Source organism: Bufo gargarizans, chromosome 4 (assembly GCF_014858855.1).
Source record: "Bufo gargarizans isolate SCDJY-AF-19 chromosome 4, ASM1485885v1, whole genome shotgun sequence".
NCBI classification, from domain to species: Eukaryota; Metazoa; Chordata; class Amphibia; order Anura; family Bufonidae; genus Bufo; species Bufo gargarizans.
Window position 1 is genome coordinate 96,715,084 of NC_058083.1, and position 18,856 is coordinate 96,733,939.

The 18,856-nt window shown below is 46.3% G+C and overlaps 1 protein-coding gene across 3 annotated transcripts in view; it reads right to left on the reverse strand.

Annotated features, from left to right (window-relative positions):
- The window catches only part of WDR53 (WD repeat domain 53), a 19,924-nt gene continuing 1,068 nt past the window's right edge, over positions 1-18,856 (reverse strand). For all 3 annotated transcript variants that reach the window (XM_044289333.1, XM_044289331.1, XM_044289332.1), the window contains exons 2-4: positions 18,084-18,279; positions 11,507-12,000; positions 1-3,118 (exon numbers count right to left, since the gene is read on the reverse strand). In XM_044289333.1, the coding sequence (XP_044145268.1) occupies positions 2,540-3,118; positions 11,507-11,986 (1,059 nt within the window). In that variant the 5' untranslated portion in view covers positions 11,987-12,000; positions 18,084-18,279 and the 3' untranslated portion in view covers positions 1-2,539. The remainder of the gene's footprint in view (positions 3,119-11,506; positions 12,001-18,083; positions 18,280-18,856) is intronic.

The window sequence follows — 18,856 nt, forward strand, 5'->3', positions numbered from 1 at the left end:
GTGTGCATGAGCCCTAAAAAGGACAAATACAGATGTGTCCTTCCTTGGCTGCACAAGTCCCTATGTGTGCGTCACAAGATGACCAGCTTTTCAAAACATCATTTCAAGATAATGTGTCACTAGATGTCTATCCTATATGTGCAGCAAGCCAGTGGTTAATTTGTAAGTTGGAGTCTGTTCAGAGTTTTGCTAGCATGTCACAATGTACCGATTTGGTTTCATGAGAATTTCTTAACCAAATTCAAGCTTAAGTGCTCTTGAGGGATGAATCAGTAAAGAGCTCTCACACTAAAGCTTATATTACACATGCAGATTATGCAGGCGACGGCGTGCGCATTCATGACTCTGTACTATACTAGCCAGGAAGAAGTCACCATGGCACATGCGTGGCGGCGTGCTCATTCATGACTCTGTACTATACTAGCCAGGAAGAAGTCACCATGGCACATGCGTGGCGGCGTGCTCACAAGCCAGAAACCAGGAAGTGAACAGCGCAGCTCGCAGCAGGTGAGTATGAAATTGCTAGATGGGACAACCCTTTTAAGGGTCCTTTTACACATAGAGATGATCTGTCAGATTATTGGGAACGAGTGTTCATACAAAAGCTATTCTCTGATAATCTGACAGATAACGGGTCAGTGTAAACAAAGTACCCCAAGCATAGAAGCAGCCCTTGTGAAGATTTGTATAGGTGGCAACCAAACTACCAGGATGATCTTCCACCTGAAAATGAAGATTTAATTGATTTAAATATATTTCAGTACCAGTAAGTAAACTTTCCAGTATAAATATGCTGCATAATTATATATATAAAATTTATAATCGCTATATGCGTTTTCTTTATTTAAAGAACATAGTGCACAGCTGTCTTTAATATATACATTCATTAAAAGGGATATTCCCATCTGAGACAATGGGGGCATATCGCTATGATATGCCCCCATTGTCTGATAGAGAGGTGGAACCTGCACCTCTCTTGTAAACAGGGCCATGAAAGTCACGAAGGGTGCCTGCTGGAGCCTCTGAAAATAGCTGAGCGCTGGCTCGGCTATGTATGTCAGCCCCATGGAAATGAATGGGAGCAGTGGCTGCGCCCTCCATGACTTTCGAGGCTCCGTTTCAGAGAGGTGACATCCGCAGCTATCATACAATGGGAGGCATATCCTAACGATATGCCCCAATTGTCTGAGATGGGATGGGAATACCCCTTTAAAGCACTGCCAGAATAAAACATTACAAAATAACAGCTTAAAGGCCATCGCCACCTGTATTTTTATCTAAAAATAATTTTTGTAATAGGGTCTTAACAAAAATGTTGTTTTTTTTGGCCTTCTGCAGCTTCTATGTATCATATTATAAAGCAAGCTGCAAAATGCTGTTCACAGTCAAATTGGGCAGAGAGCTCAGCTGATGGCCCGTGTCCCCTGACCACACCAAAGGTCATTCAGGAGAGAGAGGAGCTGGAGAACAAGCCTTCAGGTGAGCCCTCAGCTTGTTATGTACTGTAAAAAACACACACGTTACAGAAGCCGCATCTTTAATCAAACCTTACACCTTATTACAAAAATTATTTTTATGTTAACATGTCCCCAAAGGGGTGTGTAGCCTTTAACTGGCTTTACTAACATATGAGGAAGAATTTATATATGCTTGAAGCTCCACCCCATAAAAATGTTAAGCGTCAGCTTCTATATAGCATTTGTTCAGTTAGGCCTCGTTCACACAAATGATACAGACTGCGTCAGCATCTGTTCAGGAAAAAAAACTGATGGCGTTGCACGCAAGTTAAGTCAGACTTGTCTGCAATTGCGTTCAGTGTTTCAGTTATTTCCGTGCGTGAAATAAAACAAAAACTGAAGAATAACAAACTAAATCTCCTAGTAACCATCAGTGAAAAACACATTGCATGCTGTAATCAGTTTTTCACGCAAGCTCCATTCACTTCTATGGAGCCAGGGCTAAGTGAAAAAAAATAAATAAAATAAAACATGCTGCTATTTTTCCTGAACGCAAAGATGATGCGCTCATGTGTACAGACGCACTGAAATGAATGGTTCAGGATTCAGCCCGGATGCTATGTGTTCACTTCACTCATCGCATCCGGACAGAAAACTTGCTTGTGTGAAAGAGGCCTAAGGCACTGCATATAGTGTGGATCCTGGTCACCAACACATCTGTCCATCAAGATTACGTGTTTGTCCATTGTTATTAAACCTTAAAGGGGTATAGGGGTATTCCGTTATGTTAATCTATTAGATCAGTGGGGGTCCTACTGCTGGGACAGAATGAAGACCCTGTACCCCCCAAAATGAACAGAGCAGCTGGAATGTGCGCAGTAACTCCATTCATTTCTAGGGGAGCCCTGGAGATGGTACAGCACTATACTCAGAGGAATTGACGGAGTTTGGGGGTCCTCGTGATCGGTAGTATCCCCACCTAATAGTTATCCACTATCCTGGGGATAGAGGATAACGTCTCATAAACGGAATACCCATTTAATGGTGGTAGAAGAACTTTAATTTGTGCGTTCCTCAGCAATCTATAGCTCACCCAGCTGATAGACAGATATGGCATTGCTAGGATCTGCAACTAGAACCACTTTCGACCCCTGAAGTTCAGCTCCTAGAATCCAGTTCACTTTTTCTCCATGTTCAATGCAGAGGCTTGAACTGACTCTTGGAGAAGCCTCTGCCATTTGTTTCACTTTAAGTTTTGATGAGGACTTCTTAGGGTGGTGTTTTTGCGGTTTCTGAGCTTGTACAGCGTCTTTTCGGAGATTCCAAAGGCACACTCTTCCGTCATTGCCTCCAGAGAGTAGCAAAGTCTGTCCAGAATCTTGTCCTATAAAACTGACTTGAGAGACGCCTTGAGTGTGAGCCTTAAAACAGAGATCCTCCTCAAAACGAGTTCCTGTTATCCGAAATGAGCGAATCTTCCCATCCTCAGCACCACAGCAAAACACATTTCCACAGCTGGACACAGAAAGTGAATGAGCCAGTGGTGGATTAAAGAGCTGACCTGGGGACTGATGGAGATCCAGATCTTCTTCATCTTGAGCCAAGTGTTGAAGATTTGTAAGCCATAGTGGTCTTGCTTTCTGCACATTCCAAAGCAACACCTAAAGAACAAGAAACAGGAAAGCTCATAGCATTGTTTCCCTTCACCGGTCATTACATAGTGAGCGGGGCCGATTCCACTCTGTATAATGTCATTCATCAACTCAAAGGAAATTTAGCCTTAATTTATCACCACCGCATTAGCAATTCCATACAGACGTAGATCAGATATTATATTGACCAGCCAGTCCCTATGGAAGTCACACAGACAAGAAAATGGTTGCACTATAATCAGTGATGGCTAACCTTGGCACTCCAGCTGTGGTGAAACTACGACTCCCAGCATGCTCCATTTATTTCTATACAGTTCTGAGAGCAGCCAAGCAAGGGGGGCATCTTGGGAGTTGTAGTTTTACCACAGCTGGAGTGCCAAGGTTAGCCATCACTGCACTATATGACAACTTGCTCGGCCCTCTCAGTTGACTGGATGAGAGAGATCACATGGCAATTTTTGCAAAGGTCTTGTAGCTGCGGCCATTGATCCCTTCTGATCAGCAACTAGAGCCTACACTCCTGTGGCACCCTGAATGGGAGCTTGGGAGGTTGTTTATAGGGTGCAGGAAGCACCTACTGGCTTGTTTCAATTAAGGTTATATATGCCTTAGGGCTCAGGCACAAGAACGTATTTTTCGTCCGCATCTGATCCCATTTTTATGGACTTCAATGGAGCCGCATCCGCGCGTCCCTTCCATGCTAGCTGCAAAATTACAGAACATGTTCTATTATTGTCTGCATTACAGGCAAGGATAGGACAGTTCTAATAGGAGCCGGCTGTTCTGTTCCGTGGAACCGCACTTTGCAGACCGCAAAACAGGAAACAGTCATGTGCATGAGCCCTTAAGGGGGAGGCCTCATCAACAACACTCACAAGACAGTCTAGGGGAACGAAGAAGATGGCTGAGCTATACTCAGGTTTTTCAGTTAGGGTAGGGCCACAAGGTCAGATTTTTACATGTAGTTTTAGAAGACAAATTGGATAAAAAAATAAAAATAAAATAAAAAACACAGGAGAAGTCGTATCTGCTCTTTGTACTTCCTCTCCTTTTATTATCCACTCCCGATTCTGCCTTCCAATACTGCATCAGGAAACCTGACCGTGTGGCCGTACCCTCAGTCCTATAGACTTAGAATGGAGTGGCAGTGCACATGCACAGTTACTTGTCCATTCAAATGAGGGACAAGAGATCCGGTTCTATAATCAGTTGGCTTCCCATAGGTCAGACCCTCGCAATCAGACCATCTACAGATAGGGGATAAATGTTAATTATAGCACAATCCCTGAAACTTGAAGGGTATGTCCCATTGCAACAACTTAACACCTTATCCACAAGATAGGGGATAAATGTCCGATCCGCCAGGGTTCAGCCAAGTATAAGTGCTCGGCTATCTCCAGAAGGTATATAGAGATGAAAACAGTGGCAGAGTTCATGTGTGAACACCACTCGATTCAAATGGGAACACAGGCCCCCATTATTGCAATCAACAGGGGCCCCAGCGGTTAGACCCTGATGATCAGACACTTATCCCCTACCATGTGACATTATGGGACAACCAGAAGTAATAAAATAAAACCTTTGGCAGTCTATTCAAATAAAGCACTGCATGAGCAGAATGAGATGTCTCAAATCAAAGTCATAAAAGTAAAAGACACTGATCCGCGCTGCCCAGGTCTTTATAAAACCACTAACCTGGACAGAGATACAACCCTCTTTCAAGAATTTTTATGCAGTCATAGGATACGACACAGAATCGTTCTGTACAGCGGCAGATAATATAATGTTCTTTACACCAGGAATGCCCCACAGAAAAACCTGTATCAGGAAAGACGCAGGGCGGCCCAGAATAGTGAAGCACCGCACAATTCAGTAAAACAGCAATGTGATTTATTGTACTCACAAACACTGATAAAAAGCAAGCAAATCAAGTACACAAAATCCATGCCGATTTCTCAAAGCTACAGGCCCAACTCGAGTTTCGCTCAAAGGCTACTTCCGGGGCACAATAATAGGATGTTTGTGCTTAGCTGTAAAATCCTTTTCTCATTGGAGGACACAGAAGACCATGGGTATAGCTGCTGCTGCCACTAGGAGGCGACACTAGGTAAAAATGTGTTAGCTCCTCCTCTCAGCTATACCCCTCCTGCATGAGGAGCAGCCAGGAGAAGCCAACAGAAACCAATTGTAAGAAAGAGCTGGAGATGGGTCCGAACCAAGAACAGGTGGGACCCATGAGGAAGAGCCAGCAATGTATGAACTGGGTGGGCGCTGTGTCCCCCAATGAACTCAGTGAGAAAAGGATTTTACAGGTAAGCACAAAAATACTATTTTCTCGCTCGTATCACTGGGGGAAACAGGAGACCATAGGACGTTCTAAAGCAGTACCATGGGGAGGGAACAGAATCCAGAACAAAAGCCAAGGCTTGCCATAAGATCCCGCTTTAAAATGCCGAATAAGGGTGCACATAAACCCCTGAATGGAACAGGAAAAGCATAAACCCGAAAGGCCAGCCAGAGAGCAAAGAACACACAGTTAGAAAGAGGAAAGCCCAGTTAAAGGAACCCCAAGGGCTCGAGAGACTTCAGAAGATGTGGATAGCAGCACAGCAGCACAGAATATCCACAAGAAGCGCGTCTGACGACTGAAGACTATGTCCGGAAGGTTCCTCTGGATATCGAGGATCACAAAACTGAGGTGGAAGCCTGTACTGGAAGGGCAAGATGTCTTGCATGACAATAGGCCGCACAGAAAGACCGAGGGAGGTCAACTCACGGAAATGGATCTGTAGAATCCAGGTGTGAACGAGACCCGGCAAACAAGCAACAAGGGGATCAAGACAAGACCTTACCAAATGTGTAAGTATCAGGATGGGATTTTTCAACACAGGAAAAAACTTGGTAATCTGGATGCAATCACTGGGCAGATGGCGGAGGACCAGTCCTGTAGCCATCTCCCAGGTAGATGAGGCAGCATCTGTGGACCAATTTGCAAGAGAAAAACAGAGCGTAGCCACCCCTTTGGAAAAGATCCAGCACGAGAAGAGAATAAGAAATATAGAATATGATTACTCATCAATAAAAGATAAAGAGCAGCAAAAGGGAGATGGGGGAGGGGGGGGGGGGAAAACCAGTCAGAGGTATAAATTGAAAGGCCATAGGCAACTGGGGACAACAGTCCTCGGGGACCAATAGCATCCCAGCTGTGTAACAGAGATAAATGCGGCATAAGAGTGTGGGCAAAACTACCACCGTCACTGGACAAAAGGAAGAATGCGAGTGATGCTGGATCCAGAACCATATCATGACTGGCTTTAGAAGGCCTGAGAAAACAATGCAGAGCCAAGACAACCGCACTGTGAAAAAAGAGCGGGCTACGATTGCTGGGGAGCACCTACGCTCCCCAGCAATACACTCATAGAAGCAAAACCAAAAGGTAAGGACCGCAGGATACTCCTGTGCTAAAGAAATGCTCCCTAAGGAGAAGGTAAAGTGGTAGACAGATGCCCCCAGAGCCGTAAAGGCTTGTCGTGAGACTTCTAGCAAGAGAAGCTGCCTAATAAGCCACAGAGAAAACTGCCTGAATCAGGCATGCCCAACCGCAGGCCAAAGAACAAAATACCTTGGTGATAGGTAGAAGCAAAGCCGACAACAGACAACAGAAACATTGAAGATGGGATGCCTCGTCAGAGACCATATCAGGTCAGTGTAGCAACTCCGGCCAGTGTCAGAGATAAGAGAAATACTCCTGCAGGAGGGAATGCGATGACGATGTCCCAACAGTACCAGAGAAACACTGATCACATAGTAAAAAATAGTGCCGGTATTCCAGAGCAGTAAGAAGTATGGATACTGGCCAGGTAGACAGAAACAGTATCTGGGGGGAGTGGGTGGGGTGTGTGGGAGGGGTGCAACCATTCGTCTTGCGGAGGGACAAAGTAGAAAGGGTGTTGCGTTCCAGGAACAAAACCTCTATCAGCGGTGGCAAGGAGTGACAGCAACCCCGCTCTGCCTGTGGGAGGAGTAATGGAGCAGACTCACAGAATGAGCAGTGAAGTAGTATGTCCACCACCGAAGGACAGGTCAGAGTCATTACTCATGTCTTGAGAGGCAGCGCCGATGGTGTCACAGCATCAACAGTTAGCACCAATGTCCCACTTAGTGACGAAAACAATGTGGTAGACAAGTGCTATAAAAACTGAGCTATGCCAACTGAAGAACACCACAATAGTGTGCACCTGAAGTCAGGTGCTCATCAGCTATAGCATTCATGCTATTGCAAATACATGGTTTGATGAAGTGAAGGAATGCCGATGACCATGTCATCAGGAAAAAATGTCAGCTACAACGCCAAACACCAGCAGAAAGACAACACTTGTCAGAGCAACAGCATTTATTGGTAGCGTAAAATGAGCAGGAGGTCCACCTGAGAGGGAATTGTAGATTCAATCACCACACCTAGGACCAGTGTGAAAGTTTTACCTATACAAGGAGGGATGCGGTAGGAGCTACAGCCGAAACATGGCGCGGAACAAAAGACCAAGTGTTAGAAACCACAGAACCAATACCCAGTACAAATGTAAAATGTGGGGAAGGGAGCAACGTAGGAGCCACCCCAGCTTGCGATGGCCATAAACCCTGAGCCTGTGAAGGAAACAAAACGGTAGCAGATAAAAAGGTCAGGGCTAAGGCTAATTCCCCACCTGAGAATGGGTCCATACAGAAGTAGCCACAGGATCTAGTGGTAGTGCAATACTCCACCTGAGGAGGAGGCTATACAGTAAAATAATATCTAGTGCTAGTTCCATACTTCACCTGAGGAGGGGGCCATACAGTAGAGGCCACAGTATCTAGTGCTAGAAGAATCCTCCACCTGAACAGGATGCCATGCAGTAGGAACCATAGTATGTAGTGCTAACGCAAATACCACACCTGAGGAGGAGGCCGTACCGTGGTAGCCACAATAACTAGGGCTAGGGCCATACAGTAGGAGCCATGGTACCATACCGTCTTAGCCAAGTTAAGTAGTACTAGCATAAACACTCCACCTGGAAAGGGAGCTATACAGTAGCAGCCGCCGATGCCAGTGCCAGGGTAGAAACGCTAACTGAGGGGGAGGCCCTACAGCAGTAACTACGATCTCTAGTGCTAGCGTGAATACTCCACCTGTGGAGGAGGACATACCGTAGTAGCCAATCCGGAGTGCTAGCATAAATACTTCACCTGATAAGGAGGAGTAGTGGATAGAGTATTCAGAGTCAGTGCAACACTCGACTCTCTTGATAGTAACCACAATATTCTGTTCTAGGGCTTACGCACTACATATTGCAGATGTCAAGTAACATGACCAACCTGCAAGGTGGAGGCCCACCAGTAAGGGGGGGTATATAAATCACACAAGTGTTGTGGGTAACCCTCTGGGAAAAATTAAGGAGATAATGTGGAAGTAGCTGCAGTATCCAGTGGTGGTACCCGTATTCCACCAGATGAGGATTATAGGGCACTAGTAGGTACAGTCTCTTGCCACATCCCACCTGTGAAGGAGGAGGAATATGATAGGAGATAAGGTATCTGGTGCTGTAGTAGTAGCAATGTCCAATGTTGGTGCAGTTACTTCACCTATTAGTGTGATTACTCTATTTGTGGAAGGGGGTAATGCATACGGCAAGTACTGTATCCAGTGGTAGTGCAATTATGCCACCTATGGAAGGGGTTAATGCAACAGTGGGTGCGGTATCCAGTGGAAATTACATCACCTGTGGCGGGGGGTAAAGCGATAGGATGTACCGTATAACAGACCCACGCACAGTGCTGGCTAGCACCAGGGATAACAGTTTTTGTTTTGTTCTTTAAATCATTAAATTTGCAAATGTGATGCCCCAGCCTCAAGTGGATAAAGAGGCAGAAAGGGGTTATGCATGTGAAGTTGAAAACCCCAGTCACAATAGGTGCTGGCCTCAAAAAGGTGGCAGGAAAGGAAGGGTTAATTATTTTATTTTTTTTATGATCAGGGGCAGAGTTCAACAGGCTTTTGGGGGAGGGGAACATCTAGGTGCAAAGATTTCGCGCCATGGAAGTTGCGGCCTATTAGGCCTCGAAGCCGGGGACTCGCGTAGGAGCAAGCGGACTGGAGGAACTTCCCACCGGAACGGAGGACAGGATGAACAGCCGTGAGATGGCCAAATCCTGGATCAAGGGGCCTGGGACTGGCACACAGGACGCCTGGTAGCAAGGTGCAGCAGTCACCCTGGGAGGAAATGTGACTGCTGGGAAATCGGCCCCGGAGGGAAGGGGAAAGAGGTGCTGCAAAAAAATAAAATAAAAAAAACACATGCCAGGAGGGAATGCAGGCTGAAAGGAGCACTTCAGTGGAATGGAGAAGGAAGAGAGGAATGGAGAGGTGGGGTGTAGGGGTGAGTGACAGGGGGAGGTGGATGTTATACTTACCCTTTGTTCACGATACTCACCCCATCTTCTCTTAACCCCCCTCGGGGTATCAGCAGGGTAACCTCTTCAGCCACTAGCACCGAGGTGGTAGTGAGGCTGGAGTGAAGGGGGGACTGCAGAAATGCAGGTGACCCCATGGCTGGTCGGATGCAGGGGAGTTGGGCTGCCCTGGTCCACTTTACCTTCTTGGGTAGGTCGGGCGGTGAGGGGAACCGACACCGGCCCTCCTCCCCGGTAGAACAGAGGCAAAGAGTCTCCGTTTCCTGTACCTAAAGGGGAAGAAAGTAAAATAAGAAAAGAAAATGGGAGCAGCTGCCCTGGGTCTGCCTCCTACAGACACTAAGCTAAAACTGATTAGCTCAGTGCGTGCAGGAGGGGTAAAGCTGAGAGGAACAGCTAACAATTTTTTATTTAGTGTCGCCTCCTAGTGGCAACAGCAGCTATACCCATGGTCTCCCGAGCGAGAAAAATAACATTGCTGTTTTACTGAATCTTTTCCGGCATTTTAAAGCGGGATCTTATGGCCTGCCTTGGCTTTTGTTCTGGATTCTGTTCCCTCCCCATGGTCCTGCTTTAGAACGTCCCATGGTCTCCTGTGTCCCTCAATGATACGAGCGAGAAAATAGGATTTTGTGCTACCTGTAAAATCCTTTTCTCGCCGAGTTCATTGGGGGACACAGCACCCACCCAGTTCGTACATTGCTGGTTCTTCCTCATGGGTCCCACCTGTTCCTGGATCGGACCCATCTCCAGCTCTCTTTAATACAATTGGTTTCTGTTGGCTTCTCCTGGCTGCTCCTCCAAGCAGGAGGGGTATAGCTGAGAGGAGGAGCTAACACTTAGTGTCGCCTCCTAGTGGCAGCAGCAGCTATACCCATGGTCTCCTGTGTCCCACAATGAACTCAGCGAGAAAAGGATTTTACAGGCAAGCACAAAAAATCCTATTATTGTGCCCTGGAAGTCACCTTTGAGCGAAACTCGAGTTGGGCCTGTACCTTTGAGAAATCGGCATGGATTTTGTGTGCTTGATTTGCCTGCTTTTTATCAGTGTTTGTGAGTACAATAAATCACATTTCTGTTTTACTGAATTGTGCGGTGCTTCACTATTCTGGGCCGCCCTGCGTCTTTCCTGAGAGAGGTTTTTCAGTGGAGCGTGCCTGGTGCAAAGAACATTATATCATCTGCTGCTGTTTAGACTTGACGATGAAGAACGTTTCTGTGTCGTATCCTATGACTACATAAAGATTCCTGCAAGACGGTTGTATCTCTGTCCAGATTGCTGGTTTTATGAAGACATGGGCAGCGCGGGACGGTGTCTTTTACTTTTATGATGGGGCAACCACCTTTAAATCTACTCCGCCACAGCAGCCCATAACATTAACAAAATCGGTCCTGGGGTCAGTTTTTAGAAAATAAAACAAGAAAGCCAGAGCAAAATGAAAAAACTGCGAGCTTTCACAGCCAAGTTCCAGACAACCAGAGGTGGGACTCGCACCTACCTGACATTGTTGGCATGTCCTAGAGACATGCCACCGATGTGAGGGATAGGCCTAACCCTTTAAGTATCAATTCCTCACACTTTTCATTATCTCTGCTTTCTGTCATTTAATAGGAATCATTGCAGTTTATGTTCAGGGTTAAAAATGAAGAAATAAAATTTCATATAGGTGTCCGTCACAAGAACACGACAGAGTTTTTTCCTCTGAAGAAAACAATGAAGGTTTCTATTAAATGCTTTAAACGGATGCCCTGGAAGCAATGAAGACTTGATGCAGAAGTAGTCTGGAAAATGACTGGTAGCAGTTTTCATTATACAATGAATTGCTGTATCTATGCAGAAAACAGACTATCCCTTTAAATAAATGACTATTCTGTCAAGTTCCTGAGGAAAAAAAAAAGATATTAAATCAAAAGCCAAAGAATAATCCAGCAGAACATATATTAACTCACCTGCATGTCAAGCCCACAAGAAACAAGGCTTTGTGGCCGGTGAGGTCTAAAAACAACGGCTGAGCATATATTGGTATGTCTCTGCAGGGTCCTGCAGACTTTCTTACTCTGTAGGTCTAAGACTTTCACAGTGCCAGAGTCATCAGCAGCCGCTAGTAGACTGTCTGTCTCATTGACAGAAATGCAGTTGATCTCTTCTTTGTTGATGCTGAAGGTCTCCACAGGATCCCCCAACGCTCTGGTGTCCAGCACACTGACAGTCTCCCCGTGAGCAGCATAAAGCCTGGAAAAGGAAACTGGGGAGAATGTAACTCCAGTTACATCTTCATTGCCCTTCAGATGCAATTTGCCAAGTGGAGTTCCTTGCTCACTCCAGATGATAAGTTCTCCGCTTTCAGCACCAGAAGCGATCACCCTCTCCTTGCTGATTGCCAGGCTCAACACAGGATTGGAATGGCCAGAGTCCCACTTTGCAGCCATTATTCTGCTCCCAGCTAGCAATGGAAAATAAGAAGAAAACGTCTTATGTAAGCTTCTGGTCACTTTGACATTAAAAATGATGCTTACTTACCGGTATCTTGATTTACCAGAGCCCATGACAGCACCACGAGAGAGAGGATCCACCCCCACAGACAGGAAACCTGCAGAATAAAAGGGCGGACACTCTCCTCCCAATTCAGTGTGATATCCAAGCATCGGAGGAATAATCCATAATAATTTTTGTTTAACTATTTTTTTGCTTCACCTACATGAATATAAGAGAACCAGAAAAAAAAACAGCAGGGACGGAATATAAGGGTGCTGTCATGGGCTCTGGAAAATCTAATTACCGGTAAGTAACCATTTTTCCCCTTCAACCATGACAGCACCACAAGGGATTTACCAGAGGAAATTTCAGGATGGGAGAGTAGAAAGAAGCACATTTTCCCTAAAGGAAGACCCCCGAAGGGGAGGAGTTCAAATCAAGCCAATAGTGTTTAAAAAAGATTGAAGGAGAAGACCAGCTAGCTGCTCTGCAAATATCCTCTATGGGAACAGAGGATCTTTCTGTCCAGTAGATAGCAACTGCCCTGGTAGAATGTGCCTTAAGACCCATCGGAGGAGATAACCCGGATGCAAGATAAGACAAGGATATAGCACAGACAATCCACCTAGCTATAGAACTTTTGGAGGCCGCATTACCCTTATTCACTACTTGAAAGAGAATAAAGAGTGAAGAAGATTTGCGCCAATCTTTAGTGTGAGATAGATAATTAATCAAAGCCCTTCTGGCATCTAGGCAGTGAAGGGATCTGTCTTCTTCTGACCCAGGGTTTTTAAATAGGGTAGGAAGAACAATTTCTTGGGACTTATGAAACTTGGAAACGACTTTTAGAAGAAAAGCCGGGTCTGGACGTATCAGAACTTTATCTTATAAAATCGTGGTATAAGGAGTAGGGATCGACCGATATTGATTTTTTAGGGCCGATACCGATAATTTGTGAACTTTCAGGCCGATAGCCGATAATTTATACCGATATTCTGGGAATTTTCATTTTTGAAAAAAAAAATTAAAATTCCCACAAATCTGCTGAAAATTAATGTTTATTGTTAATGTGTATTTTTATTTTTTTGTAAATCTTTCTTTTTCATTTATATTTAATATTTTGGTGTTTTTATTTTTATGACTTTTTTTTTTTTTTAAACTAACTTTTAGCCCCCTTAGGGACTAGAACCCTTGTCCTATTCACCCTGATAGAGATCTATCAGGGTGAATAGGAGCTCACACTGTCCCTGCTGCCCGATGCTTTGTGCACAGAGCAGCATGGAGCTTATCATGGCAGCCAGGGCTTCAATAGCGTCCTGGCTGCCATGGCAACCGATCGGAGCCCCAGCATTACACTGCTGGGGCTCCGATCGGAGGAGCAGGGGAGAGGGAATCCTGTGGGGGGCGCACTGCGACTGGGGGGAGGGGGGGGGGGGCGCACCACTGCTTAATACTGGGGGGGAGGGGGGGCGCACTGCGCCACCAATGCTTAATACTGGGGGGGCTTGGGGGGGAGGCGCACTGCGCCATCAATGCCTAATATTGGGGGGGAGGGGGGGCGCACTGCGCCACCAATGTCTGATACTGGGGGGCTTGGGGGGGCGCACTGCGCCACCAATGAAGCTTATTCTCTAATTTATTCATATACAGGAGGCGGGAGCTGGCTGCAGGATCACATAGCCGGCTCCCGACCTCTATGAGCTGTAGCTGCGATCCGCGGCACCTGAGGAGTTAACTACCGCAGATCGCAGCTACAGCTCATAGAGGTCGGGAGCCGGCTGTGTGATACTGCAGCTCCCGCCTCCTGTATATGAATTAATGTGAGATTAAGCTTCATTGGTGGCGCAGTGGCCATAGCTCCTCCCCTCCTCTTGTCCCCTGTCCTCCCATTGGCTGGAGCGGCAGCAGCAGCACAGGGGGAGGAGACACTGCTCCTTCTCCCCTGTGCTGCTGCTGAGGGAACACGGAGAGCGCTGTCAGCAGCGCGATCTGTGTTCCCAGGACGTTATCGGAATATCGGCAAAATAGATGCCGATACCGATAACGTTCAAAATCCTGAATATCGGCCGATAATATCGGTAAATCCGATAATCGGTCGATCCCTAATAAGGAGGATTGATGGAAATGGCCTTTAAAACTAGGTTTAAATCCTAAGGAGGAGGTCTAGCTGAAGTTGCCGGAGTAGATCTGGCTACTGCTCTAAAGAACCTCGATACCCACAGGCTCCCTGCAATGTCTTGATTAAATAGGGCCCACGGGCCTAGACGTTTACAAAAGGTACTACCCGCTAGTCCCAGATCTAGTCCCTTCTGAAAGAACTCTAATATTAAATGAATGGGAGCAGAAGAGGGGATGTCATTAATTTGGATATGAGCAAAATTCTAAAATCTCTGCCATACCCTAGCATAGATGGCTACTGTTGCCTTTTTCCTACTCTTAAAGCGAACCTTTCACCAGGATTTCACATAATAAACTATTACCAGTACCTTATAGATATCCCCTGCCCTAACCCCGCCTCTATGTAGTGTAATTGAAACCCGGCTCAGTCGCCGGGACCGCGCTTGTACAGGCGGCGCATCCTGTAACTGAAACGCGCATGCGCCGTTCCCGATGCCTGCCTGTCTTCTCTTCCTCACGCGCGATTCAGTTACAGGATCGCGCTCGAGTCCGACGGCGCATGCGCCGCTTGTACAAGCGCGGTCCCAGCGACTGAGCCGGGTGTCAGTTACACTACATAGAGGCGGGGTTAGGGCAGGGGAGGTACAGCCCGGAGTGAGGGAAGGGCTACCCCCTTGACTTCAGGAGCGTGACTTCAGGAGCTGGAGACAGGACTTTATAACTCGTTTTTTTCATGAATATCCATCCCAGGAAAGCGGCACAATAATGCATTCAAACACAATGAGGATAATCTATAAGGTACTGGTAATAGTTTATTATGTGAGATCCTGGTGAAAGGTTTGCTTTAAGAAGAGTAGAGATCAAGGCATCAGAGAATCCTTTCCTCCCTAGCAAGTACCTTTCGAGTTCCAGGCAGTTAGGTGGAGATTCTTTATGCCTGGATGAAAAACTGGACCCTAGCTTAACAGACTCCGGATCGCTGGAAAAACCCACGGATCCGAAATAGACATGATCTGGAGCCACGTGAACCAAAACTTTCTCGGCCAAAACAGAGCCAATAAGGATAACGCTCGCCCCATAGAGTAGGAAAGGAGTAGGCCAGGGGAAATTTCCAATTCTATAGGAAAGTATCTATCCCACAAGGGGATCCCATTTGATCTAGGGAGAAGAATTTCTGAACTTTCTTGTTTTGGTAGGTAGAAAATAGGTTTATATCTGGCCGTCCCCAGAGGGCCGTTTTTTTCTTGAAAATGGATTAGTCTAGAGTCCATTCGCCCTGAGAGAGAAGATGATGGCCAAGAAAGAGTGCCTGTCTGTTTTCCACGCCCCTGATATGTACTGCTGATATCGATGCACACTCTTTTTCTACTAGTAAGAGGATTCTCTGGGCTTCCTGCAGTAGAATTTTGCACTTGTGCCCCGCTGTTTGTTCAGGTATGAGACTACTGTTTTGTTGTCCGTTACAATTCTGAGATTTTTTCCTCTTATTCTTGGAAGAGCAGAACTCAACGCTAGACGTACAGCAGTTAGCTCTTTTAGGTTGGAGGACCCCCATTTTTGGATATCCCTCCCAACGATTTGCTGATTTTTCGACTAGTTTTAGTACCTCGCTTTCCATGCCAGAATTTCCTAGAGCCGAGGCCTGATCTTTTGTAGTTAAGAATCTTACTGGAGGGGCCAGACGGAATTCTAATTTGAACCCGTTGAGAATGGTGTCGAGTATCCATGAACTTGAAGAAACCAGGCCCCCATCTGACTTCTGGCGTCATTGCTGATCCTGTTTATTTTTGTCTCCAAAAGACTGATTGAAAAATAAATTTCTCCCTCTCTGAAACCTATCTTCCCTGGATTTCTTGTCTGTTTCTTGATTACTTCTAAAGGGGCAACAGGAACGGTTAAAACCTATTTTTAGAGGAGAATGAACTCTGCAGCCTTCTCTAACAAGTCATCCAGTGTTGACCCAAAAAGGTACTCCCCTTTACAGGGGAAACCACATAGTTTGTTTTTTGATGGGAAATCTCCAACCCAAGTCTTTAGCCAAAGCGCTCCCCGTGCAGGATTTGACAAAGCGGCGGATCTGGCCGCCAGTCTGACAGAATCAGCGGAGGCATTCGCCAGGAAGTCAGCTGCTTTTTTTTAACGTTGGCAAGGATGATAAAAATCTCTTCCTGGGACATCTATTTTTTTTTACTGATTTTCTAAATTCAGAGCCAGACTATAAGAGATCGGGCCATACATGTAGAAGCTATACTTGGTCTGAAGGAAGAAGTAGATGCCTCCCATGCTCCCTTAAAAAAGTATCGGCTTTTTTATCTAATGGGTCCTTCAATATACCCATATCTTTAAAAGGGAAGAGCCATCTTTCTGGATACTTTCGAGATGGCTACATCTATCCTGGGAGCTTTATCCCATTTAGCACAATCCCTTTTAAAGGGATATTTACGCTTGAGATTTTTTGAGATGTAAACCTTCCCGTTAGTTTTTTTTCCATTCCTCTTCAATTAAGGCTGAAACATTTTTATGGACCGGGAAGGTGCTGTGGTGTCTGGATTCTAGCCCCTCAAACATAATATCCTGTATAGACCGGGGCTCTTTTGTCTCCTCAATGCCCATAGTTAAAGAGGACCTTTCATTACAATAAAAAAATCTAAAACTAACTATACAGACATGTAGAGCGGTGCCCAGGGATCTCCCTGCACTTACTATTATCCCTGGGCGCCGCTCTGTTCTCCCAGTATAGGCTCCGGTATCTTCAGATTTTCGGCTCAACTGGGAGGAGACTGCTCTTGTTCTCCTGGGTGTCTCCTTCTCCCAGGCTGGAGTGCTGGCCAATCGCAGCGCTCAGCTTATAGCCTGGGAGAAAAAAAACTCTCAGACTATGAGCCGAGTGCTGCGATTGGCCAGCCGAACCATGTGACTCCTCATGCTTTCCCCCGACCTCACTCTCTGCCAGAAGCTTCTCCTCCTCCTGGGGTCTGGACGACCGTGCCTCTAGCGCACCAGCGATGCTGCCAGGCACTCCATTCTCCAGCACACAAAGCACTCCCTCAGGAGTTTTGTTGTGCCTCTGCACGGCCCTACTAGGGCACCAACTAATGCCGCATTACATTCCCAGGGACAGCAGGTATGTCTGAGGACCAGATCCAGCGCACCATTGGATCGACATAGGAGCACCACCAGAGGGCAGGAACCTGAAAGAAAAACTGCAGGCTTCATCAGAGGCAGGAAACCACACTGAATTGGGAGGAGAGTGTCCGCCCTTTTATTCTGCAGGTTTCCTGTCTGTGGGGGCGGATCCTCTCTCTCATGGTGCTGTCATGGGTAAAGGGAAAAAATACAGTTGTGTATATGAGCCCTACTGGAGAACAAGCAGAACATTTACATGGACCCCTCCATTTCATAGTTTTTAGTTGCAGATCCACCAATTCCCAGACTCTCTTCTGCTGCAATGCTTCTCAGACTGCCTGATACACACCGTGCTTTTCGTAATCCAAGACACTTCCCGCTTGTCCAGCGCTGTCCTTGGATTGGCCAGCGCTTCTCATGTGAGCAGTACTGGTTAGTCCGAGGGAAGCAGGACGTGTCCTGTAGCGCCAAATGCTCAGTGTACGTCCGGGAGTCAGAGAAGTGCAGCCATCTTGGGTGATAGAAGAAAAGCCCAGGAACTGGAAGATCTGCAGCTTAGCATATAAGAAGGAGGTACCGGGTAAGGCTTCTGTGTTCCCCAGTTAATGTGAATTTTTTTTTCTTGAACCGGAGGGTCACTTTAACCTTTGTGGCCAATTCAATTGTGCATTTTGATGCAGTTCATGAAGGGATTTTTCTGTGGAAAAAAAGACATGACAAGTAGAACTGAAGGACCTCTATAATGCATTTCCTCTAAAATACATAAAACTGGATCAGAACTTCACCGTACACGTGGAGGACATTTACCAAAGCTCTATTCTGCAACTTTTTGAAGCCAGAATTCTGGAGTGCCGGGCGTGATAATTTCCCACAAAGAGTCTGTGCTATTCATTCCCAAATACAACTCGCACCAGATATAGATCTGTCTCCTGAACAAGGATAAATCCTCAGTGTGGACCCTCACAGAAGGCAGAGAAATCCATCCAAACGCTTCAAAGGAGCTCTGGAAAAAAAGAAGAAAGAACTGATTAAGAATCTCATAATAAGAAAACTTAAAGGGGTTGTCCAAGTTATTTTTATTGATGACCTATGCTAAGGATAGGTTATCAATATCCTATCGGCGGGGGTCCGACACCAGACACCTCCCGCTGATCAGCTGTTTGAAGAGAAGGTGCTCCATGCCAGCGCCGCCTCCTCTTCATCGTTTACCTGCTCGCCGCCCCATCCGCAGCAGTGTGCAGGCGCAATTACACCCAAGCCGCCCCATTCATTTCAATGAGACAGCTCCCTCCTATAGCATCGAGCCGTCCGTCCCATAGAAGTGAATGGGACGGCTTCTTGTAATTACACCTGCTCACTGCTTCGGACGCGACGGTGAGCAGGTAAACAATGAAGAGGGGGCGGCGCTGGCACAACCCCTTTTAACCTCATAAATTACAGAACTGCACAGGTAGAAATACCAGAAGACACCGATCAGCCGTAACATCAAAACCACAGACCCCAAGTGAATTACACTTGGCACAGGTCAAGGAGTGGGATATATTAGGCAGCAGTTGCAGAGAGCACAGCCTCTAGGTGTA